We start from the raw sequence: 27502 nt of genomic DNA on the forward strand, positions 1-27502 counted from the left end.
CCCTGAAAGTACATGCAAAATCAGCTTAGCTCAGAACTGCATATCAATCCCTATTCTTGTTGGTAACAGAATTAAGAGTAACTACCAGATTTTTTTTTTTAATATTAGTGCCATTTAAAATTAGTATTTTCAAGTCTTCACAGCAGCTTCTATTGGGTTTTTTCTTCTTTGTTTCTGACATACTATACAAGAGCTTAAAAGTGGTTCAAAGACATTTCAGTTAATCATAAGCCAGGCATGGAACAATCAAGCAAGTCAGTAGTGTTTCCCCTTAGAAAGCCAAAAAAACCAAGCTTCAAAAATCTACTGTCTTGTGCAATAATGATACTATAAAACTAAAAATAATAGCTAGTGTGAATAGGCTGAAAATAAAAAGGACAAGAAAGACAAGTGTCTAGGGGTTCTATTTAAACCTATTAGACCTTGTATTGCAGCACATCCAGAAGAATAAAAATCATTGCCTTGTCAATCTCACAGTCCTTGTTCAATGTACAGATTTGATCAAGACAAGTAGACTGGAATAAAATGCAAGAAAGCAATGAATGATTCTGCCCTAAATGCACCAAGTCCAGGGCTGTGTAATGGAACTGAATCTCTTAGGATGAAATAGTACCATCAAAGGATGGACAAAAGGTATCCCTGGTGCAGAGAGGAAGGAATATGTACCCTGAAACATACTCCCCAGCTTCCTAGGTACGTGCAGGTTGGGCCAGGGGGGAGTCTAGTAGTGCTTACTGACACCAGTCATGACTAAGGGACTGCAGAGAAAACGCAAGAAGGTCTGTTTCTTTTGGACTAATTGTTTTGCTAACCCTTTACAGTAAACTTTATTACTTAAGATCATCACTTGGAATAAGTCATCTGCTCAGTAGGGAAGAAGATAATGACAGCAGATAAAGGCAATCAAGCTCATGAAGAATGCTGTTAAAATAACCACCAAACATTTGTACTTGTCTGTATCATAAAATATAGAGAATATGCACCTTGACTGTAACTATTGTTAAGAGTTTCGGCCACTTTAGGAATCTTTTCAAATGACACCTTAACTTTTTCTTTGTAAATGAGCATTAAAAAGAGATCCACCATTTGCTAGACTTCATTCAATCACCCGGTAGACATCTGACTATCTTCTCTAGTTGAATGTTGGGTGTAGGCACCTCTAAAGTAACTAAAATGATCAGGGATACAAAACCCACCTTTGAATTTGCCCTTCCTCAGTTCCTTAAACATCACCAGCCTAGGACTTTATCAGAAGCCCTCTGCTGAAGAATACATTTGGCTACTTTATACTCAAAGAAAAATGTAAACAGAAGGATAGGGTGTGTTTATTACATATTTTAAAAGGATTTTTATTGCAAATACGTAATATTGGCTTCATCTATGTTTCTGTAGTGTTTTAATTTGCACAGAGATTGTCATAGCTCATGGAGAAGGCTGATGAAAAGTTATTTTAGACACCTACTTATTGTGAACTCACTGTTGATAACCATTACCAATATGATGCACATTACTGTCTCAGATTAAAATGTGGAAGAATTTACTAGACCCTGTAATCTAGAGAAGATGAGAGGAAACGTGTGACAGAAGTGTGAGGAAAGTATCTCTTCACATCTCTAGGCCTGAGGAAATCTTAGTTATTACCTCAAAGAACACCAGAAAGATTTGAAGAGCTCTGCACTCCCTTCCTGTGGGCCAGACTAATACAATAAGGAAGCAACAACTTCCTTGATGAGAGAAACTTTCAACCCGAAGGACCAGATGATTATTAAACAGGTGCACTGCTTCCTCTCATTCATTCAAATCAGGTAGGACGGCAACAATCAAAACAGTAAGAAGGTCAGCCACTTGCTTACATCTAGATGGACCTTACGTGCTTGCAGATACGAACACTGCAAGCATCTCCTACTCTGCTTTCTAGTATAATAGCCTCATTCCAATTAATGTGTCAGTTATTATGCAACACTGGAGAAACCAACATAAGAAGAAAAGCTGCTTAACAAGGTCCCTGTTCAAGAAAAAAATTATACCAACAATATTAGCCTTTATTCATTACATTTACTTCTTTGCCAGAGTTAGAATTCCCTCACAATATACAGCTGTATTTACGTATGAGGACATGACACTAATCTAATGGGTTGCAGAGAGTGAATAAATTACAGATGAGAGAAGGACTAGAGGCTTGGAAGCATAGGTGGGGAAATCAAAGTTCATTAATCACTTTTAGCACTGCCATTTACATTAACATAGTCAAGCATGACACATTTATTAAGATAGTAACTCAATACCTTCTGTTGAAAATGGCTATTGGTAGAGCCAGATTACTATTTATAAATACACTTTTTTTTTAAAGTTAACATCTAGATAAAACTGACGGACTAAAGAGAGAAAAAGATGCTTTAAAAGTATTGGCTGCCTGTGTAAACCCACAGATATATCCTGCTATGTTCTCACAAATGCTCTTACATTAAGAACTATGCATCTGTCTTCCTGGATTAGCCTCCTGGATTAGCTGGATTGTTCATCCAACTCTAGGAATTCTCTTCTTGGAATTTAGTGCACTGTAAATAACAAATATTAATTATAACTATGGCATGTGGTACATGAGGGAGTTGATTTATTTTCTGGGGTAAGAAAATGATAAAGGCGGGAAGGCGGAGATTGGGCAGTGGTTTAGGTATTAACCAGTACAGATGCCAATAAACTGCTTTTAGCAAACTATCGCAACACTCTTCCATCAGGTGCCAGCATGTACTATTAGCTGGTCCTCCAAAATGAACAAGACAGGAAGCAGAAGAGTAAGGATACAGTATACAGAAGATAGTCCTATGGATCCCAAAAGCGAAACATTGCTTTCAGTCCGAACTGAGGGAAACAGCACAGCTCCAACAGGTATAACCGTGACTTTTTCCTCTTCCCTTTCCTTTTCCTTTTTCTCAATACATTTCATGCTTTTTCGGGCAGAAAATACAATAATTGGGTTGCTCTAACTCTATGCAGAGATTGTTGAAAAGAATAGTCAAGAAAATTGGTTTATGCATCCTTATTTAGCTGAGAACTGAGCCAGCCTGAACAAACTTGCATTCCCTCTGTCATTTTTGAGGTTCTCCCCCTCAATTTCTCTATGAACTAAAAATCATCGAACAGGAGGCATATTTTCTGTTTAACCCAGCCCATCAGATCCAATATTCCATGTCGGAACTCTCCACATCGTGGAGTTAGTGGTCATTAATCTGCCAAAAGAGTGGGATTATGCAAGCGGCGTGAAGTGGAGTCTTCTTTATAGCTAATTCTTTCATCAGCTGTCTTTGGTCCTCTGAAATAAGCAGTCAGCCTCTCACATAGTATATTGGTAATATGTAAGCAACAGTCAGTAGCAAGCAACTTGCATACTCTGTGATTCCAAGGAACGTGATTTTCAATGAAAAGGTCCGGTGTCTTGCTCCAGTGTCTTGCTTTATTGCTCTGGAAAGACAGGTCAAGGATTTCAACAATCTTGGCTGCTAGGGAATACAGCTGAAGGGATGAGGTTTCCATCTGCAGTATTTCATCCTGCAATATTTCATCAAAATAAATGATGAATATAGCAATTCAGTGGTCATGGTCTTCTCTTGAGCAGACTCAAAGTAGCAAAATCTGTTCCAATAATTTTTAGTGCTCACAAACCAACTGATTTGCACCTGTTTTCTCCATATCAAATGAGACCACAAAGATGTAGACAATATTACCAGAGCTACAGTACAGAAAATGCAGTACCAGATTCTAGAATATCCGCTTTTCTAGTTGCCTTCTGCAGACTTGTCCTCATTTGATTTTGTTTTGTTAGCAGAGGACAACTTTGGTGCTGAAATAAGCATCAGGAGCCTACATTATCAGGGTTTAACTTCTGCAGAGACTCTTGAGTTTTAAGGAGTCTTCCGTTAAGTATGGACAAACCCAGGAAGTTCTATAGATGAGAGAGAGACCACTGGTTCTTACATAAAAGGCATGATGAATCTGCAGGTCTGGACAAGCAGATGTTGCCACTGCCAGTTTTTCATTTCGGTCAGCTGAATGGCGTTCTGACCCTGATGCTCCCAAAGCCCTTAACTTCTTCAGAAGAGAGGTATACGTTAAAGAACCCTATTAAACTGAGCAGTGGGTATGAACTGCACGCCCATTCTATGGATTTTCAATATGACAGAAATGGCATCACACGAAGCTAGACAGTAAAATCCAAACCTGTTTTTTGATATGATTGTGACTTCTGCTTGGGATAAAGGTTCTCTCTTCAAGCCGAGTGTAATCTCCTCTCAGGACCAAGACACACATAGATTTCAGAATGTTCTTTCCACCTTGATTCTATATCACAGCACAGCAGGCTTTACAGCACTATACTTACTACTGCAAAAAGGAAAGTATTCGCTGGAATACTTTAGATGCTCCTCCCCATAACTGGGCACAAAAGACATCCCATTAAGGAGGAGGAAAAAACCCCCCAAAACCAGCTCAGCAAAATCTGTCAGTATGTTTAAGAACACCACTATATTGGCTGCTAAAACGTCAACTACAGTGGATATTACTATTCAGATGATTTCGAAAATACATCTGGAAAGTGTATTTTCCATTCCAGATCTGCTAAAGTAAGCAAGGATGTGTGTTTCCTATTGACATGTGACTATCCATAATACATTCAGTTAGCAGCAGCTACTGTTGGGGAAAAGAAAATACAATGTTTATCTCATTAGCAGAATAAAACCCCTTTCTAGCGCAGACTCACAACTGTGTTTGCAAAAGCATGGAACATCAGCCACAGGCAAAGACACTCCAGTGAAAGTCTGCTGCACTCTGCTTACCATTGAGAATCTTGCACAAACCCCAGAGCATTATGTCAAATACACCTTTTCATTACAGTTGTCAAACCGCAAAACCTCTTTTTCTCTCAGAGCTACAGAGAATACAGACAACACCATCTGAACAATACAGGCATCCCTCATCTCCCTCCTACACTGCTGTCAGGCTCAGTCAATCACCAAAAATACCTTGCCCCTTGAACCACCACTGGAGCTAGAAAGCCAGGCCACAGGCCAGTTCTGCAGGGCAGAGGAGGAAGGAGAAAAGGACATCATCTACTTTGCAAACAGCAGAGATTACAAATTAACCAACTGATGCCTCGGCCCTGTTAATGTACAATTCCCCAGTAATTCCAAAAACTAAGTTAAGCCAAGCATAAGCAGGATGCCATTTCAAACCTTTTCTGAGATAACGAAAAAGGAACTTTCAGATTTCTGTCTGAAAGCAAAGGCAGAATATCACAACAAGATAGTCAAATCCCTGAGTATCGCACCAGCATAAAACCCCTTCCTGACCGGAATACTCAACTCAACTTCTCTGGCACTTTGGTATATGTTTTGTACATGTGCCCTACAGATACTGCATTATATGGCATTACGACAGTTGCTTTATCCATTAAAAAGTATAGAAATAGAAAGTGCTAAGCAGGATTTTTAAATTTAAAAATATAATCACAATTAAAACCCAATGTACTTCTCTGTAAAAAATTTTAAAAACTTAAAAAACTATGTACTTCTAGTTTAAGAAAAATATCACCTCATGCAGTATGTAATCACACCAACAATATACACCAATGTGATCCATAACACTCAGTACTGAGGGGCTCTCAGGTAGTTAAAACGAGGAAGAAAAAACCAAGAGTATCTCTCTTTTCTGGGGTTAGGGAGAAACATTGTGATCAGTTCTCAGTCTAGACCAAGTAAAACCAACATGAAACACATTTATTGAATCCTGAACACAGCGAAGCCTGCTGGTTGCTAATCTGTTCTGACACATTTCAGAGTCATGGGACTCCATTCCCTAAAACCTGCCCTCTGCTATCACAGACCATTCTGCGGGCCAGCAGTCTTGTTGCTATGAGAAGGCCCAGTCACAGATAGAAGGGTGAGCACTGCAAGAGAGCACAGGAGGGGACTGGGGTCTTGAACTAGATAACATACTCACAGAGAACCTAGCACACTCAGCGAGAAGTGGGTGAATGCATTCATGACAATTGATGGTGTGACACAGAAATGCTGCTACATTTTATAACCCTTCAAAGCTTTTTCAGGGCAACAGAATTCCTAAATACAGTCAGCTCCAAAATAAAATGGTTGCAAGATGAGTGTATTGGAAATTATGTACTAAAGAACCATATACTATAAAATGCCACTACAGCCAACCCAGATAATTCTTAACTTTGTCTTTGCATTGAAGGTGTACTGAAAGTAGATGAACTAGAAACAGCAAACTAGACCTAAGATAATTACATAAACATACATACAAGCATGCTGTGGTGCCGAGAGAAGTCATTAAAAATTTGAGATATGGGAAAGTGTTGGAGGAGTTGTAAATTAAAGGAACTATTAACCTAGACCGCTGTAAGAAGCCATCCCTATAGCACCCAAACTGTGTTAACAGTTAGAATGTACCAAAGTTCCTCCTATCTCAGATACACAAGGCATGTGCTCTAATAGAAAGCTACCTTAAAATTATAAATTGGTATGTATACATGAATACATTGGTATTGGTACACATGAAAAGGGAAAACAAAGAATTATAAGCATTATGTCTTGCATTTAGAATGGGAGATGGCAAAACTTTAAAAAACTGTAAGTCCTGCAGGAATTCCATCCAATCTCAGTCAATTCAATGGGGAAGTTCAATCCTCCTGAGAAACAAGCTTCACCTTATTGCAGAAAGTTCTTTTCAACAAAACAACAGTTTTGGGCCATGGTTCCCAACCCACAGCTTCAGGTAAATATTTAAATTTTAGGAAAGGAGAAATTTCAAACAGATTCAGCCTGTGTGAAATTATGTAAAGAGTATAGAACAGGTCTGAGACATTTACAGTAGTCTATCCAAGACATACTGACACATCTAAATTAACCAAAAATTATTCAAAAGGCTGAAGAGCTTTGTGCTCATTAATATCATACTGCTGTCCTCTATCTGGAAGGTAAGACAAGATACCACCAAAAGGGCTGAGAAGAAATGAAAGCAAGCATTACTAAGCATGAAAAATTAGGAGTGATTCAGGCCAATTTTGGGTATATACCCATTTTCAAATGTAAGAAACTGATAGGAATGAAAATTCACAGTGTCATCTGCTTAGTATCATCTGTCTTGCTTAGCCTCACCCTCAAGAAGCTGGCCTTCATCCATAGGTTGATATCTACTGTAAACAAGGACATTTTAGAGATAACACAATCATCATCTGAGGTGATGAAACAGTAGATCCAATAGTGACAGAAAACACAGTGCTCCTTGCAGGGTTATTAAGTGCCTGCATGCAGTCTGTGAGAGTATGTTCAGACAGACATATATACCAAGGTGAGCTGTCAAGCAGCAAATATATTTTCACTTCTACACATATTAGAGTTAAAACGCTGTAGCACATTCCCCTGGAGGTTCTGTCCTCTCTGTTGGGGATGAGCATCCAAGACTACAGAATATGCCTGTAACTCCAGTCAGGGACTTTGATCTTTCTGAATGAACAAAGGCATGTAAAATTCCCTTGGTATCCAGTGGAATACTACTGATTCAGTGAGATCCTCCCTCCCTACTAGAGGAATCAGCCTGGGTAGTAAGTTCAGTAGTAAAAAGATGCATGGTGGGCCAGTATTCCAGTTTATCTAGCAACCTTCCTATGGGCTGGCTAATATAAGATGACATGGACTTTCTTTCAAACAGTGAGCCTTGGTTTTGGATTAGATTAGTTTCAAGGTCCCAAACTGTGGTGGGCCCTTGTTGTTAGTTTGTTGATTCTTTAAAAAAAAAAAAAAAAAAAAAAAGGGGTGGGGGAAGAATAAAAAAGGTGGAGGATTTTTGTTACAAAGGGAAACTGGAAACTTCTCTGCACACAAGCAGAGACATGGCTGTATTGCAGAGGCCTCAGGGTAAGGATTAAAGAAAAACAAAATAGAAACCCTTCCATCTCTAATTAGGGTCTTCATTTGCCAAAGAGCCATTCCACAGCAGGAGGAATTACATTCAGGCCGTTGCTTGGATAACGTCTCCCAGCAGGTTGGCTCCTCAGAGCAGGCTACTCTGAGCCAACAATTTCTGGTTACTTGGAGGCAAGCAGCCTGCATATTGTTTTAACTGGCCTGGCTTTTGCAGCCAGTTTTGCTGAAGAACAATCTTCTATTCAGAATGCAGAGATAAAAGCTTCACTTGGTTTGAATTTGTCCCCAGTTTCTTTCTCCCTTTCTTTTTTTAAACATGGGAATTATAGGTTCTGGAGTTTGCATTATTTCTCTTGTAGACATCAGTGTTTTTCCCCCTCTAGCCACTTGATTCTTTGCCAGTGAAGGCTGCTGTCTGGAGTCCAGCCATTCATCAGCCCCTACCTCATCATTAACACTGTGGTGCTGGCGGTCACAGCTCATTGCTGGCGACAGGAAATCCTTACTTGCAAGAGGTTAACCACAGCCCATAAACAGCCAGGCTGGCTCATTAGTCCCTTACAGTCAGCTGAAGGGACCCTCTGGGAGTTTCAACACTGTTCATGGACTCAGGAGTCTATGCATTCTGTGCTCTTCACAAATGCCTTCCCCCCCTCACCTCTTAAAAGCTCACTATTTGGATCCTCGGGGCTAAGGTCCATCTTTTTTCCTATCCAAAGCTGACCAAGTTCTTGGAGCATTTTGAAAAATTAAATGTCTGTGACTTATTCTCTTGGCTTACCAATTGAACAAAACACCCATGGGCCAACAACTGAGACATTAATGCGCTAGAATACATACATGCTTTTGATATTTTTAATAGTTTTGGTGAGAGTTTCATATCCATATTAAGCAGTTCTAAGGCAACAGCTATGCAAATGTTGATAATATATACCTAATCTGTCTAGAGAATTCATACCACAACTATGTCCAGCTCTATTCTTCAAGAAATAACCTGCTAGAATTGCAAATGGCTTGGTTAGTGCTCCCTACATTGACCAAAAAGCCCACTTCATACTAATTTTGAGTACACAGTATGATCACTTGACTCATTTGGAGTTGATTCCTTGCACTTAGTACAAACATTAAATCATCATGTCGTCCAAACAGGCACCTCTAGAAATATCTACCTGGCCATCATGAAGACAAAATGTTCAGAGCAGAAAAACAGCTTCTGGCAAGTTATCTCAAAGGAGTAGGATATGAAGCACAATTTGTGTTGTATTTTCTCTTTCCTCCCTTTCAATCCCATGAAAATCATGGCAAAACATTCCCACTTTATGCCTGCAATTTCTTACGATCCACTATTTTCCACCACTGCTGATTGTATCTGCCCATCTTTTACTCTGAATATCGGAGTCCCTCTGATGCAGCTCTGGTTACATTCCGCAGTTCTCCAATTTCTTTCAATGCCTTCTGTCTCTTGGTGCACCAAAATTAGGCGTGTCACTCATCTGTGAAGTCCTAAATAATTCCATTCCCTGCCTCTATATCTGCTCTTTTTCTTCACTTTCTGATCCATGTATCTGATTCTGCTTTCCAGCCTTCTTTTGTGCTCATTTCTATACTCCAACATAGCTGCACTTACTTGCCCACTCACTTTTCTGCTTCAAACTCCATTTCTGTAGTTCTTCCAACATGTCTGCCATTGTGCATTTCTCCTCTTAGAGAAATAGGTAGATTCTGCATGTAAAATAAAAATATCTCTCAATGTTTGAGAGGCTCACAAGGCACATAGAATCATGAGGGTCCAAAAACTTAAGAGACATAAAACATTTACATATGCAGCATATCTATATATTTACATATTATTATTATTTGTATGTGGGGCATATCTTACAAAATTGTTCCTTAGTCTTTACTCAGCCTCGACTTCCATTAATTTCTCTGGGAGTTCTGACTGAGCAAAGACTCCAGTAACACATGTTGTGCAACAACAGCTGCTTCTTTAGCTTAAGGGAGAAGCAGCTGTGTTCCACAGTTGGTTGGAAAGGAGTGAAGATGGTGGTGGGGACTGCTAAGGACTCAACTCTAAAAGTGGACATTTATTTAAAGTAATCAATCCAACAATAGCAAATCTAAGGAGTGTCCAGAGGGAGAAACACAAGAGACAGCCTTTCTTCATGAATACCCGTTGCTTTTCATAACTGCACAGTGAACACAAAAAGGAAGTTAGGAAAATAACACAGTAACAGATTGTTGGCACTAGTTGCCAATGGAAAGGGCCCACCACCACCCATGAATTAAAACGTGATAGATCTACTTCTTCTGAACTGCATAACCTGATTCAGCCCTTGTTTGTCCATTCCTTTGAGCACTCCCCTCTTTGGCTTTGATCCAGCTCTTTCCTTTTACATCTTTCACCGTATGATCCATACACAACACAAACCTTTCCTCTGTCTCCAGAATTTAATTGGCTTGCTTGTCAGTTCTCTTACCTGTGCTCAACCTTTCCCTTCTCTCCTCAAAGGGACTGCTGAAATTAAGGTGGAAAGTAGTCATGGAATGAGAGGATTTAAAGAGGAAAGACATGAGAAAGGTACATATGAACTCAAGACTTCAACTATAGTGATGAGACTGCTGCTTCATGCCGCATCCCCATGTTCTCTGCAGCCAAACACTCTTACATGCAACATTTCTTCCTTTTTTTTTCCCATTCAAATTCCTTTTTCAATCTGTTAAAATAGGCTTGTTGTTAAGAGTATGGTCTGTGGGGGATGGAAGAAGAGACAAGGAGATGGAAAGCAGAAATACACTGAGCTTTTGGCAAAAGCATTTTGCTTTATGTGATTTTTTTGTTGTTGTTCAAAAATACACACTTATGTATAAATAGACACACATCAGGAAGATTATGAGGACTGACTATTTCTGTCTGTCATTATGAAAATCCAGCTTCTTCCTAAAAAACCATATATTATCCCCTCTTCTGATCTCATCTATGCAATTTTGTTAGAACTCCAGAAATCATTATGTCTATATGCTGTAGAGGTCTGATCACACTGCTAGCACTGGGGCGGTAAGAAACAATAATGTCAAAAGATAAATGACACAAAAAATATTTGCACAAGTAACAGTATCACTTCACATATCGTTTTTTAAAGATGTTTTATGGTTGTTTAAAATGGATGTTAACATTTCAGGTGTCCTGGACATTATAAATGATAATGAAGTGGGGAATAACAAGAAACAACAGTACGATACTACAGCACTTATGTTCTTTGGTGCTTCAGGAAAATGGTAATTCTCTCTCTGTTTCTCAATATATTCTTTAGAACAAATACAGTAAGAAAAACACATGTATGGCAGGGATTACAATTATATATACTACTTATTTGCACAGTTAACTCTAATTTTAGGTGGTGCTGGGACAACAGACCATGGAAATGAAAAATTTAAATGCAAAGTTAATGGAGACTCTTAAAGAATGTGACTGATTCAGAAGCTCAGAGTCTTTAACACTAGCCAGGATGCTATTTTTCCCCTCAAAATGCATACTCTTTTTTCATTACAAAACAATGGGATTGATAAACAATGTAGTTTGTGTTTTGATCAGAGTTTTGGCACGTTTGGCATGTGCAATGTAGATCTATCAACTAGTCCACAACCAAAGGAGTCTAGTCTCATTCAAGAAACTTCTCTTCTGCTTCATAACAACTTTCTGCTTAACACAGAATGTCTGAGAGTTCAAAACAACCAATATTAAGATTCTACTGCTGGACAACTTTTGTCAGTCTGTAGTTGACATGCATTTAGGCCAGCGCTGCCATCAGAAAGAGCAGTCCCTTTACGCTCCTCCTCTTACTTGTTCCTACCTCCACTGGACACTACGCTGCCAACACAAACCTTCATGTAGCCACACAGTGAAACAAACAAACCAACAAACCAACCAACCAGCTTAAAAGTCACCCATACTATTACTTTTCAGCCAGGCCAATTAAATCTTGCTGTAAATTTTGAGACTACTGCCTCAAAATGAATTCAGTAAAGCCTTTGACACGGTTTCCCACAGCATTCTCCTGGAGAAAGTGGCTGCTCATGGCTTGGACGGGTGTACTCTTCGCTGGGTAAAGAACTGGCTGGATGGCCAGGCCCAAAGAGTGGTGGTGAATGGAGTTTACTCCAGTTGGCAACCGGTCACAAGTGGTGTTCCCCAGGGCTCTGTGTTGGGGCCAGTCCTGTTTAATATCTTTATCGATGATCTGGACGAGGGGATCGAGTGCACCCTCAGTAAGTTTGCAGATGACACCAAGTTGTGTGGGAGTTTTGATCTACTTGAGGGTAGGAAGGCTCTGCAGAGGGACCTGGACAGGCTGGATCGATGGGCCGAGGTCAATTGTATGGGGTTCAACAAGGCCAAGTGCCAGGTCCTGCACTTGGGCCACAACAACCCCATGCAACGCTACAGGCTTGGGGAAGAGTGGCTGGAAAGCTGCCTGGCAGAAAAGGACCTGGGGGTGTTGGTTGACAGCCGCCTGAATATGAGCCAGCAGTGTGCCCAGGCGGCCAAGAAAGCCAATGGCATCCTGGCTTCTATCAGGAATAGTGTGGCCAGCAGGACTAGGGCAGTGATCGTCCCCCTGTACTGGGCACTGGTGAGGCCGCACCTCGAATGCTGTGTTCAGTGTTGGGCCCCTCACTACAAGAGAGACATTGAGGGGCTGGAGCAAGTCCAGAGAAGGGCAATGGAGCTGGTGAAGGGTCTGGAGCACAAGGCTGATGGGGAGCGGCTGAGGGACCTGGGGTTGTTTAGCCTGGAGAAAAGGAGGCTGAGGGGAGACCTTATTGCTCTCTACAACTGCCTGAAAGGAGGTTGTAGAGAGGTGGGGGTCGGTCTCTTCTCCCAAGTAACAAGTGATAGGACAAGAGGAAATGGCCTCAAGTTGCGCCAGGGGAGGTTTAGACTGGATATTAGGAAATTTTACTTCACTGAAAGGGTTATCAAGCACTGGAAAAGGCTGCCCAGGGAAGTGGTTGAGTCACCATCCCTGGAGGTATTTAAAGGATGTTTGGATGAGGTGCTTAGGGACATGGTATAGTGGTGGTCTTGGTAGTGTTAGGTTTATGGTTGGACTTGATGATCTTAAAGGTCTTTTCCAACCTATACGATTCTGTGATTCTGTGAATTCCAAATGCTTTTTAGATGCTGTTTACAAAGAAGAAACACGGGCTGACAAACAGAAGGCAGCAAAGGTCCCCAAATTGTGGAATAGATACCACAAGTGGAATGTCAACTACTTCAATGGATGTAAGAAGTCTTCCTAAAGTGACAGTATCTTCTACTGCATGTGGCACAGGACCCATCATAGGGTGGGTTACTGCAGCTGTCACTACCAGCTGAAAGTATCTGAACAAGCAAAGTTTTGGAAACATTGATCAATGGTTTTAGGCATGTCTCATTAATTTTAGATCTTAATCTACTGCATAGCTCAGTCCTAATTTCTGAAAAAGTTTAGCATGGAAGACCGTTTGCCTAAATTCCATATGCATTTCTACAACTGAACTGAATCAAGTCCTACAGGAAATTATTCAAACTGTATATAAAACTATTAATGTTATACGGAAACAAAAGGTATGCTTATATAGTCACTGCAATTCTAATTTGTACATATAACTGTATGCTTAATTTAGGCTATTAATATAAAGGTGTAAGTTGATTTTGTTCCATTTGCCTTTCTTTTTTTATTACTTTCAGTAACTCTGAAAGAAAAGGATTAAAATTGACTCCCCACAGGCCCTCTTGGTCCTCAAGTCTTAGAACAGATTACTCTTTATTCAGGAACTAAACTACCAACATAGCCCCATGATTTCTCGTTTGACTACCTTATAAGAATCTTTACATTTAAACTACATTGGTAGACAAAAGGTTAGGAATCACAGACTGTTTAATGCAGACTGAAGTTGTGATGATTTTGGCCCCAGCCTAAGTAGTATCATCATAATGATGACGTGGCAAAAGAAGAGATTCTTCTAGTTTGTATTTGTGTCAATGTTTTTGTAAATAAACTCTTAAAAGAGAGAAAATAAGTGAATGGATACTGGAAGAACTGTTAGGAATTTCCTCATATTACAGATGCCTTTGATCTGAAGAAAACAGGAAGCTGTAGTAGCAGGGACATCCTCTCTTTGTTAGGTTCTACTCAGATGCACATCCTCAAATACACACATCCTATTAATACAGAAGAGTCCCTTCAGCAGTCCCTGGAAGAGAAACAAGAACAAAATCCTTCCCTGTGGACTTTCAAGCCTGCAGAAAGGGAAGAAGTGCTACTTTTAAGCAAATCTGCAGCATTTTCTCATTGTCTATCCTGTACTGAAATAAAAAAGCAATGGCACTGCTGGGTTGTATTTCACTGTCTTGACAGGTGTCCTTTGCTTCAAAAATGACTGGGGCGGGAGAAGAAGAGGAGGGCTGCATACTGGAATGTGCAGGACACATGCAGGTACTGCCATCACAACACAGCGGATGCAGGCATGCAACAGGTATTGTAGGCAACACTGCTTTCCTTTCCTCCAGAGCAAAGTTACGCTGCTGGAGCACGTGCGCTGGCAAGCAGAGGAGAAGGGGTCTCATTGTGCTGTATGCAGAGAAGGCAGGAATTCCAGGAGGGGAAAGGTTCCCTTTGAAGCACATGGCACCAAGAGCTTCCCAGTGACCATGGCAACAGCTCAGTGGGTTCCCAGCCTGAGAACCAAGTTGCTACAGCCATGCCTCAAAAACAAAAAAAGTCTGAAAGAAGGAAAGAGAGAGGGGGAGGTGGGGTCGGGGGTGTGGGGGAGAGAAGTTGGAGCAGAATTAGCCTGGCAGAAACTGAGCGGCTCCCTGGTAGGCAAATCCAGCCAATAATGCTGGTCGGGTTCACGGGGTTTCCTTTTCATTTCCAAAGCTTTCTTCTTCCTCTGTCATTCCCCTTCTAGCCCTATTCAGGAGCTCATGAGATCAGTAAAACCCAGGCCTTTGCTTTGCCTGCATGCAGCATTGCCTCAAACAGGGCTGCACTGTGATCAAAGGCAATGTTAAATCACAGCTGCCACACACACCCCTTTCCCAATCAGGGTCCAGTTTTCACGGGCACTCTAACAGGAGATACATTTTTTTTAAACTCTTTCATTTCCATTACACCATATAAATCTGACTAAGAAGGATGAGCAATTAAAAAATCTATATGGAAATGGACACATTAAATTCTGTACAGCTACCAATCCCATTTAGCACATGGATAAACAAGTGGAGTGAAGCTTCTGAAAACACAGACCAGGGTTTTACTAAAAACAAAACAAAAAAACCCCAAACAAAACAAAAAAACCCAAAACCAAAACACCCCAATTCAAAAAAGACCACAACAACTAAAAACAATAAGAATAAACCCATACATCTTTGTACCAGATTTGTGTGTCACAGAATTTAGCTCTACAAACAGCTTTTAAGTAGTCTCTACATTCTACTTCACAATATTCCAAACTTCCCACAATATCATCTCTATTTTCTTTCTTTTCCTTTCCTATTAAACTAAACAAAACCTCATAATTTATTCCTTCATATATGCATGCATTCCACCATACAGGCACAAGCAATAATCTTTTTGCTTCTACTACTATATTACTCAACACAAATGTTCACCAGTTTTAGTGAAACGAGTTTAAATTGGCTCCCTTAAAACAGGACTTACAGACTCTTTTATGGTTTGAGTTAGTCTGAGCTTTTAAACACATTCATTTATGATAGGCTTAAGCTGACAAGGTTATCCATTCCTTATGTACGTAAGAAAGATGGACAGAGTAATTGCCAGCTGAGCCAGGATAATTCTCCATGTGTATCCTCTTAGTTCATAGCAAAGATGAGGATACCCAAACTAGCTTTCTCAGTGAAGAGTGTCCAAATGAAACAGAATTGCCCACATGTGCCATAAGCTGGAAAAAAGGGAAGTGCATACACAGACAACTGCCCTGGCAGGGTCTTTTTATTTTGCCCTAAATTGTTGAGGCAGACTTTCAATTATGCCCATGACAGTTTTAAAAGAAAGCAAGTCCTTAACTTCTCTCACCTTCCTGGCACCAACTTTATGCCTACTATCAAATCAGTAGGTCAAATTGATGCAATCACATCACTTTCCCAACATGCAAGATTTGGCTTTTATTTCACAGAATGGCTTCTAATGGAGTTAAGAGCTAAGAATAGATACGAGAAGATCCCAATGGCAATTCCAGCATTAGGAAATAAACGGGAACTGAAAAGGGGAGATGTATCTGCTTCCAGCAGGACGTATAATTGATCACACAGTCAGACTTAACTAGACAAAGCAGAATTCCTGTGGTCTAGAAGTTCAATGCCCTATGTGCTTGATTTTACAAACTCTACTACATCTTTTAAGGAAGTAAGAATATTCACATTCAGTGAAGTCTTACTGTTACCCACCTGAGTCATTCATGCAGATGTGTGTGTAACAAGGGGTTGCTTTGCCATTCATCTCACTTGCATAATATCTGGATATTAGCAACACCAGCAAAGCTGAAATGCAACACTTCATATACCCAAGAGGCCAGTACGCTTCTGAAACGTTGCATCAGCCCTGCATCTTGTAACAGCCACATTATCTCCACAATAGATGCTGCAGTTGGGCAGGCCTACTTTACAGAATTTTGGAAAAGCAAGAGCTTACCGCAACTCTACTGAAAGGCAAACACAGTATTTGTCTGGAAGATCAAATAGTGCAGGACAAGCCACCTTGCGGGCCGGATAAATCAAACTAAATGAGGAACAAACAGTAGCCTTGCACTCCTTCATTTCTTCCTCCTTTTCTAAATGGAAGAAGTTCCATTTCCCTTCCCTGTTCAAGGCCACCCCTCCCTCATTTTATTTTCTTTTCCTTTCCTTTTTCCTTTCCTTTCTCTTTTCCTTTCCCCTCTCCTTGCCTTTTCCTTTTCTTTTTCATTCCATTTCTCCTCTCCTCCCCCCTCCCTTGTCCTCCTCTCCTCTCCCTCTCCCCCTCCCTTTCCCTTTCTCTTTCCATTTCCCTTTCATGTTTTCTTTTAAGTCAAACAGCTGCCAAATCCTAAAAACAACCAGAAGAAGACACATACACAGATGCAGCAGGTTTGATACTTACCCAGACAAAACAGTTTGCAGGCCAAACTGAATACTCATGTAGCCATCTTCACCAAATTGCATGGCAACTGAACTTTTCAGAGACCCAGACAATCGCAATGCAATTTGTTCCCACTGGTAAGATAACCAGGCTGACGTAATTGACAGACCTGCAAGAAGCTCATGGCTGATGCTCCTGCTATCTACACTCAACGATATTTCAAGAATTCTAAATTTCTTCTAAATCAGGATGTGACTTGAGCATAGGGAGGACTGAACAGAAGGGTTGCAGAGAAAAGATGGAGAGGAGAAACTACAGCAGCAGGCATGAAATAGGGCACAAATATTTCGGGAAGAGAAGGATAAATGCGACATGAAAATACAGAATGAGGAGCTGCATTCAGTTACCAAGAAGCAAGTATTGCCTAGAACCTTGGCTGGTCTTTTTTCACCTGTTAAAATTACTGCACATAAACTGACACACACAAAACATTGTGCCCAAACTCTCTGGACACACCCTATGCAGGATGCAGGAGTCACATCACCCTCATTATGCATCAAAGTAGATGCTACAGAGCTCCTGAAGCAAAGCCAGGGTCTGCTGTTCAGCAGGCCAAGCTTCAGGAAGCTAGGATCAGCAGATACTGAGGTGTACTCATTCTAGAGATCGATGCGGCTTCGGGGACATGGGGAATATAGAGGACATGGCGGGATTTGGGTACATAGCAGTCGGTCAGGCAAGCAATGTCACTATGTCAGAAAATATTCATAACATTGTTTGTGCAGGATATCTATGGTTTCCACTTTCTTCATCCATTTTGCATACCTACTTCCTCACAAGCTTTTCAAAAGCGTGAGAGATGGGACTGAACAGATTCCTTCCTTAAATGGCTTTCCCAAGACTCAACTTACTCCTGGAGTTTACTTATGGTTTACTGTGCATCTTTCAGTACCCAATCTTCTCTAATTCCTATCCTCACGAGACCTTATCCTCAGATTTTACCCTCCTAAGAGCAAAGAAGCATCAGCTGGAATTTCTGTGAAACAAAAACCAGTATTCCAAGTTAGAAAAAAAAGTTGTATTATGCTGAAATTCAATAGAAAGGGCGGTCACTTCTTAGAGAGATGTTTCTCACCATGTACCACAAGCTAAACCTGCAGCAAATTTTAGACAAGCAGATGGCTTCCCATTTCCTTTGAAATGTAGGGTTTTTAGAAGTTTTGTTTATAAATATACAGAGACAAGTTTTACCTACAAAATGTCAACCTAGGATTTTATTTTCTGCCTGATATACTACATTTTCACTGCTCACCTGAAGTCACCAACACTATCCCACCAAAGTCTCAGCAACTTGAGCCAGCTGGATTTTATAATGAACCCCAGGGATCTTATGCATTTTCAACTACTCAGTTACTGGTAGAACTTGTGGCCTATGCTCTTTCACACACTTCCAACTCTCTAGACTTCAAATGTCAACATATAATAACCTCAATCCTCAAAAATTCTAAGCTACGAACAAAAAAAGGACAGCTTTCTGCTTTCCTTTGAAACATATCTGGCAGCAGTAATGATATCTTACTGACTTTACCCTATAAAACAAAGGGAAATGTTTTGCAAAGAATTTAGATTCCAGAGGCTGTATTCCACAGCGACATTCCAGCAAGATGAAAATTTTTATTTCTTTGACCAATACAATAAGATTCACTTGTTATCAGAGATATCTATTCTGCAATTAAAGCAAAGAAATCTCTTCAACCCTAGAAGACTCCTCTTCCCCCCAAAAGAGGAAATGAATATATGTCTTCTGAGAAAATTGTACCTAAGGAAAACCAATAAAATGCTTTCATTTTGACTGCTTTTGATAAGAAGCTTCCTTTGATTGAGTTAGCATCACACTTGCAGTGCACCCTATTTCTACTCCAATACTGCTTCTGCTGAACAGCCATTTTTGCAGAAGTCTTTGTTAGGTTCCTAAAGAGCTCAAAAAAGGAATGTGTGCACTCAGCTCCTCATCACCATCTCTATCAGCTGAGTTATTACATTATCTTTCCCTGAAGCATCTAGGGTGAAAACAGGCAAAACAGGAATAATTCGTGAAGTAAAGGGAGTTTTCTCTTGATTTCTTGCTGATTTTTCTCAGAAAGGAACTAACCCTTCCAAGAAACAGTTACATGCAGCATTTACCCCAAACTACCCCCTTACCTTTCCTAAGACAGTGAGGCATGGCTTAGGCTCCAACTCTGGCTGTTCCAGTTTCACCACTCCTACCCAGCCGTATTCGTATAGGTCTTCCTCATCATTGCTATTACACAGTCCGAGTGGATGCATCTGAAATAGAATCAGAAAGAAACCCTTAGCCAATCAGTAGAATTCAAAAAACAGACAGATTGCTTTTGAATACCTTAGTTCATAACAAATACACTTTCATTTATTAAGGTACACCAGAAAAAATGAAACATAAGGGCGCATGTATAAAGAATTCAGTACGTTTCTGAAGCATGCGATGAGTACAAAATCTTGCAATGTTATGTGAGCTCACTGTCATCTTGCTTATGAAAAATCATTTAAGGCTCACAATTAAATGTGATTATCAGTCCTTTTCTCAGGTATAAAATAATTAAATACAAAGCTCTACTTTGTATTGCAAACCACCTTTCCTTGCAAACTGACAGAAATAATACAAACTGTTTTGCGGAGTCACTCATAAAAGCTTTACATGTCATAAGATCCAGAACCAATGTTTGAGAGGCATTATCACTTTTTTTTTTTTTTTTAATATTTGCACAACGTTAACTGTCTGTCATCCTTTGGAACATGCCTATCATGTAGTTCACAGTAAGGTACAAGAAGCTTCCTCACTATTGTGGAACAGTCTCTAGTTTTTTCTGAACCCCAATGAGGGGGAGGTATCATGAAGTGAGAAACTTCAGTCTCCTTTTAGGTATTTGTGTTTCTTACACCAGGCAACAATACGTATTTGTTTTAATTTCAGATATTCCTCCTCCTCCTTCCAACACTATGTAGTTACTCTAATTTTATTATGGCAAGGAGCTTCCTATGCATTGATTCTTTTAACTTTCTTTGTCTTTTCCAAGTTTGCTGTCCTTCATTAGGATACTATCTTTGTGTAGAGACTAGGGTGTGAAACATTCAACTTCTTACGATATTTACTATGTTCTCTTTGTTCTCTTTTTCCCCTCAACTAAAATCTCAGATGTTTCACAGACCCTTGCTTAAGAGTTGCCCAGGCTTTAACACATATGCACAAAAAGTTCTTTGCAAAAAAACTCTGTACTTTATCCAGCTTCATGCCTTTCCTTAAATCTCACCTTTGCCAAACTAGCTGAAGAAAAACACAAACTGCTGTCAACACTATGACAATTTTGTTTTCTGGGAGCTGATTATAATAGAAGATTATACTGCTCAATAATTTACATATATCTCACTAATCCATGCAAAGTAGCACCATGTAATGGTCACTAATCCTGCCATCTCTTCTGCATCCCCAGCTTGTCGTTTTGTCCTTTTCTCCCATGTCTTGTACCTTGACTTTCATTCTGCAAGTGATTCAATACAAGGAGACCTATTTATATCATCTTGTGGGGCCCTGACTTTCTGAATAACTTCAGTGATTACCGTGAAATATGGGAAACATGATGGTGATCTGATGCAATACAGAGGTTTTCCTACCACTCATTGTTTTTCAAGATCCATCACCAATCCACCTGTATTTTGAGAAAAAAACAGGCCACCACAATACTAGGCAGACAGTAGAATCCTCTGCCCAACTCTTAATTAATCCTTCCTCTTTTTTTTGGTATGAGTTACTATTACGCATTACGGAGCTGTCTACAGTCTCACATGGATGAGCAGTTCAACTTCCTCTGTTTAAAAGCTTGGGACAGGTACTATCACTAGAAGATGAACTCAGCATCTGATGGAGAAAACTATTCAGCACAGACATAAAAACAGGGAAGGGAGTCAGGCAGAGAGCACTCTCTCCAAAATTGCCAGAGCATTTATTTCAACATAATTAACCCCAAAAGGAGTCCATGGGATCCTTTAAGTAAACACAAAGCTTTAATCTATATTAAATATCTAAAGAAACAGAGAACCATTCCCTTGATGTAATTCCCTTGACGTACGCTGTATCACTTGAGCTTTGAAACCATAACCCATATCTAAGAAGTTTCTAGTTCAAAATCCTTGAAATGTGCTGGGGCAATTTCCACATGCCTGAAAGGGCAAAACTGAAACCACGACTCAGGTGCTTTTATCCAAGGTTACAAAATCTGTATACACTGCTGAGGGTTTAAAATAACTTCAAAAAGAGCCACACAAATTTTAAGTGGGTTAGTGTTACAGAGCAGACAAACAGTACACCAACAGAGGAGGAACATTTTACTCTGTAACTCTATCACCTCAAAAAAGTACTGATGATTAAAAGAAAACTTCCACCCTTTCGTCCTTTTTTTTCTGTCTGACAGGATAAGGCATTATGGTGTTACAAACCACCATATGAACAGCTCAGGATCTTTCTATACACTGTCATGAGATGAAAAGTCTTGGTCTTTTTTTCCCAACCATACAAAAAATACTGTCTCTACCCGCTTTAGTCCAGAAAACATCTTGGAAGAAGGCCAAGAGGAACAGAAAATTCTTTGCGCAGCCACTTTTCTCCAGAATACTGTTATTCCGGAACAGTTTCCAAGGGTGAATAGCCCTTTAGATCATCATCACCACGCACACGCTGCAGTCATGTCCCTGGCAATAAGGATAAGCCCAAAGTTGAAAGAGCCTCTTCTCTTCCTTTTACAAAGCCTGTGCTTCCTTACCTTTAAAAAGAAATTGGTGATTTTGTCCCCTTCTCAATGACAATACCGGCCGACACCCTGTCTCCAACAACAATGCCCCAAACATCTGAGAAGACAGCCCTCCTATTTAGAGGCAAAAAATCTGCAAATTACACACAATTCTAAAGACAGTTATTTGCAGTGTAGAGTATTAAAGGCCTCTGAATAGGGTTTTCAAGACAGTCAGGAATTTGCACCAGTCAAGCACTCTGGCATACCCTAGCTCAAGCATCTCACCTTCATACACAGGGCATGTATCCTATGTGGCACAGAGCTCCCAGGCGCTTAGCAAAATCAAAGTTGCATTTCTGAACACTCCTGTCTCCTTCAAAAAGCTAGGTGGCCTGGAAAAGGACCTATGCACAGTTTAGTAGACAAAAATCATAGGCCTGGAAGCAGCACAGCCCTCAAGACTCAAATAACCTCCACACTTCTATCAAGAACCAACAAATCACTTAAACAAAAAGCTTTGCTCGACCTTTGGGGTGCCACAGCTAACAATTCCTTATGATTTTAGACTTTACTAAATAGGGAAAAAAAAGCTTTTTTACCCATGATACAAATATTTTGGGAGGGGAAGGGAAAGGCACAAGATTTAGGACTCCAAAATAGTTATCAGCAAGCTAATGTTTATAGGTTCAGGAGAGCTTCATGGTTAGACCCCCATGGAAAGAGTGTAACTGTCCAGAATAAATTCTCTTTCCTGTTATAAGAGGCATGACCAGAAGAAACAAACATGAGAACTAGTCACAGAGGAAGGTAGGGAAACATAACATGGGGGAAATATAACCCCCATTTTTAAAAAGGGAAAAAAGGAAGACCCAGGGAACTACAGGCCAGTCAGTCTCACCTCTGTGCCCAGCAAGATCATGGAGGAGATCCTCCTGAAAACTATGATAAGGCACATGGAAAACAGAGAGGTGATTTGTGACAGCCAACATGGCTTCACTAAGGGCAAATTGTGCCTGACAAATTTAGTGGCCTTCTACGACAGGGTTACAGCATTGGTGGGTAAGGGAAGAGCGACTGGACTTGTGCAAAGCATTTGATACCGTCCCGCACAACACCTCTCTCAAATGGAGACACATGGATTTGATGGGTGGACCACTCGGTGGATAAGGAATTGGCTGGATGGTCACACTCAAAGAGTTGCGGTCAACAGCTCGATGTCCGGGTGGAGACCAGTGACCAGTCGTGTCCCTCAGGGGTCCGTATTGGGACCAGTATTATTTAACATCTTTGTTGGGGACATGAACAGTGGGATTGAGTGCATCCTCAGCAAGTTTCCGGATGACACCAAGCTGAGTGGGGTGGCTGATACTCTGGAGGGAAGGGATGCCATCCAGAGGGACCTTGACAGCCTAGACAGCTGGGCCCCTATGAACCTCATGAAGTTCAACAAGGCCAAGTGCAAGGTCCTGCACCTGGGTCGGGGCAATCCCAAACATGGGTACAGGCTGGGGGGGATGAGTGGGTTGAGAGCAGCCCTGCGGAGAAGGACTTGGGGGTACGGGTGGATGAAAAACTGGGCATGACCCGCCAACGTGCACTCGCAGCCCAGAAAGCCAACTGCATCCTGGCCTGCATCAAAAGAAGCGTGGCCAGAGGGTCGAGGGAGGTGGTTCTGCCCCTCTGCTCTCATGAGACCACACCTGGAGTACTGCTTTCAGCTCTGGGGCCCCCAGCATAAGGAAGACATGGACCTGCGTGAGCGGGTCCGGAGGAGGGCCACGAAGATGATCAGGGAGCTGCAGCCCCTCCCGTATGAGGACAGGCTGAGAGTTGGGGTTGTTCAGCCTGGAGAAGAGAAGGCTCCGGGGAGACCTTAGAGCAGCCTTCCAGTACTCAAAGGGGGCCTGCAGGAAAGATGGGGAGGGACTCTTTATCAGGGAGTGTAGTGACAGGACAAGGGGTAACGGTTTTAAACTGAAAGAGGGTCGATTTAGAGTAGAAATTCTTTACTGTGAAGGTGGTGAGACCCTGGAAGAGGTTGTGGATGCCCCCTCCCTGGAAGTGTTCAAGGCCAGGTTGGACGGGGCTTTGATCAACCTGATCTAGTGGAAGGTGTCCCTGCCCGTGGCAGGGGGGTTGGAACTAGATGATCTTTAAGGTCCCTTCCAACCATTCTATGATTCTATGAATGGCGGCAAAAATACAGAGCAATCAAGGACACAATAAGGTACCAACCAGCCTATGGCTCCTGTAAGTCTCATTCCAGGTTCATATCATACACCAACAGCAGAGTTTTGCTGAAATGGAGACTGCCACGTCATTTGGTTCCTGCCTCCAGCAGAATCTGCCGAGGCTGAAATTACTGGATCATTTTGACTCTAGCTTCAACACAAATGGAATAATGAGACCCCTAAAAAGGCACTCATGTCTTTCTGACAAACCACTAACCACATTCATTGTCCCTATGGTTCTCCATGATAGAACTGCAGGACTCTTGTCTCCTGTTGTATGAAAAAATTGGTATGCAGCTTCCAAGATCATAAAGGATGGCCACTCCTGTAATGTAGCTTTGCAGAGCTCCTACCTTCCAATCAGAAGAAGGTGGGAACAGACAGCATATTCAGTACTTTCTCCCTTCCAGCAGAGGCATGTGTTGTCTAAAGACTAGAGGAAAATCTTAGAGGAAAACCCTCTCATCTCACTTTACAAGATCAGCCAAGAAAGAAGACTCTGAGAAACTGCATGCATTAAGAAGGATTCAGAGAGCGTCATGTGCTTACAGCTGCTTGGACAAAATACGCATGACAATATTAGCTACTATCATCTGAGGCATGTGTATCATGCAGTAGGTAGCAGGCACTAAGTCTGAAATCCAGAGACTGAATTTTGGAACACACATTAAAACCAAGACCAGTATGTGTAACTAAATGAGCTGTCTCTTTGAAAAGCTGCACAAGACTTCAAATTGAATGTGGAACAAGAAGCCGGACTGGAGAACAGGTAAGAATGAAGGACTGTACGAGATCTGAGAAATATCAATTATTTTTCTGGCAAGAGGTGACTTCTGCTCATCATTTACTGACCACTATATGGCATTCTGAAACTCCTTTTCCAAATACCAACAGCCCCTGCTTCTTGAAACTAGCCCAAAGAACTACGTTTCCTAGGAAGTTTCTGAACTCTATCCTGATGCAAGAACCTAAAAAAGGAATCCCTGGCAAGTTTGTCAATAAAGGGGAAAAAATTAAGCAGGAACTCATCTCCTCAGTAGAGGACTCATGCCATTCACACAGTTGTATTCACACTGAGGGAAAGAAATTTTCAAATTCTTGTCCAAACCCATGAATTGAACCCACTTAGAACACACGCTTTTACTCACAAACTACAGCAAGGTTGTACTATGAACTAGTTACTAGAAGAAAGCTGTGTTCTGGCTAGCAAACAAAACCAAACAGCTGTCACAGCAGAACTCTCTTCCAGCATGGCCATGCTGGCTACCACCATTGCTGTGCAAGGACAAACATGACCACAGCAAGTGGATTCCATTTTGTAGTCCAACTACAAATGTAAGGTAGGCACAGAATGTCTACCTTACATTTCCTACCAGTGCATAGAATACTGAAGCAGGGAGAAGACCAAAATTTATTAAACCACCACACAATGGCACAATGATCTTGCACATGAGAAACCTCAAACCCAAACGCAAAACCCAGTGTAAGCAGTAAGCAAAACTAACAGGGTGCCGCAGGCTCTGTGCTGGCAAATGTAGAGAACTTACTAGGTACATCTGCAGGCTACAAACTCCCAAGGATTTTGTTGCATCACACTGGAATCTCACCAGAGTAATTAACGAAACAAATTAGATTATGCCAGCAGTACTCCCTCAAAGTCTGTATGTTTCGGGAAGGGACAATTGACAAAAACATTGCACTGTTCAATTAAAAACATGTGCATTGCAAAGCCAAACTGTTCCTAGACTATTTGTTCCAGTGAATCTGAAGATCTACAGGACCAACACAAATACTCAGCTAAGTCAGACACATTAGTCATCAGTTCTGTGTAACCATTAATACATTGAGGGAACTCATATTCAAGTACCCAGTGTCAGCTCTTTTAATAAAATGGCATTATGAAGTCAATGACAGGTTGTACAATCTACCAATTCACTAATCTTATCATGACCAGAACTTGGGAGCATGACCTCTGTCCCCACCCTCCAGCACCTCTTCCTCTGGGCTCCTCATGGATTTCTGTGACAGTACTCTTCTCACCTTCTCTCTGGGTGCTCTCATCTGTTCACATTGTTCAGATTTCAGGTTTTTAATGCAGATCATTTAAACCTCCACTCAAACCAGCTTCTCCATCAACCTCATCCTGATCTCATGCCTCATGGTTAAATTACCAATGGCAATCTGATCACCTTCCTCAAAATTTTGTCCCTACCCCACCCATCAAGAGAAGACATTCAATTCTCCCACCTCAAAAAAACATTTGGGGTTTTGCATAACATTTTTACACCACTTCCAAAAATCCCTTATTGTGGTTGTTTCAGCAGGGAATGCACATCTCTTCTTTGTACATCAACTCATCAATTTCCATCTTACCTACTGCAACTTTCTTCTCCCTGAACACACCAAGCCCTGTAGTAACCCTTCTGGCCAACACTGTTAGAATCATGTTTGTGGCGCACCACTCTGAGCATGCAATTTCTACCCACAAATCTCTTCTCTGCATAAATTTCTTTCTGGCTTCACATCCCAGCCAACAGTATTTCATTCACACTTCATATTGAGACTCCAATGGCTAACAGGAAAGCCAGCTTCAGTGGCCCTTTCACAGGGTTATTTTTTTTTTCCCCCAATTCACACTACAATTAAGGATCCCAAAGGGCCTAAACAAACAAAGAAAAAAGCCAAAGGGTACATTCACACCATGTGAAGATCACAAGTGAGCCTCAACCTTCAAGCCATTAAATCCACATGGTCTATCATGCCACCAAATATTTATTGGCTTAGGTGTGGAAGCAGGACAGTCATGTCCACACGTATCAGGGTGATCCCATTATATTGCTCTGGGGCCTGTGCTAGCTTGGATAAAACCAGGCTGGCATTTGTGTGTCTTACATAGTTCCAGTAGTTTGCAGAAAGACAGAGCATGTCAACATTGTAAACAGATTCCCTAATTTTGGTTCCACTGGAAACAAAACAACAAAACCCTAACAGATCCCAACTCTTTCCCTTTCCTGCAAAGACATCAGTTCTAATAAATACAAGCCAGGTCTGGATAACAAGACCTGGACAGTCTTAAAAACTTTGATAACATGCCTTTGAGATTCAGCATTACCTTCCCAAGCTTTCTTCTGGCTGAACTCTGGTTAAAACATAGTGAGGCACATACAAAGTTTAGAATGTGTGCTCTGGTCACAGCAACATGGGATCAATAACAATCAAACTAAACAAGAACCTCTTCACTAAAATTACCTATTTATTCTTCCCATTCTTTTCTTAGTTAAATTTTAGTCTTCCTCCCAGTCGAGCTGCCAGTGTCTCCCTCTGTGCTTAATCCCCTATAACTAACTCAGGTGTTTTATCTCCTGACAAATAATAGTGCAAGAGATACAAGGGATAGATATTTTTCA

The 27502-nt window shown here is 41.0% G+C and overlaps 1 protein-coding gene across 3 annotated transcripts in view; it reads right to left on the minus strand.

Moving 5' to 3' along the window:
* The window catches only part of ZNRF3 (zinc and ring finger 3), a 100529-nt gene that overhangs the window by 19623 nt on the left and 53404 nt on the right, over nucleotides 1-27502 (minus strand). For all 3 annotated transcript variants that reach the window (XM_075515772.1, XM_075515773.1, XM_075515774.1), the window contains exon 2: nucleotides 19262-19387. In XM_075515772.1, coding sequence (XP_075371887.1) covers nucleotides 19262-19387 — 126 coding nt within the window. The remainder of the gene's footprint in view (nucleotides 1-19261; nucleotides 19388-27502) is intronic.

This window comes from Mycteria americana, chromosome 13 (assembly GCF_035582795.1).
Source record: "Mycteria americana isolate JAX WOST 10 ecotype Jacksonville Zoo and Gardens chromosome 13, USCA_MyAme_1.0, whole genome shotgun sequence".
Classification (NCBI taxonomy): Eukaryota; Metazoa; Chordata; class Aves; order Ciconiiformes; family Ciconiidae; genus Mycteria; species Mycteria americana.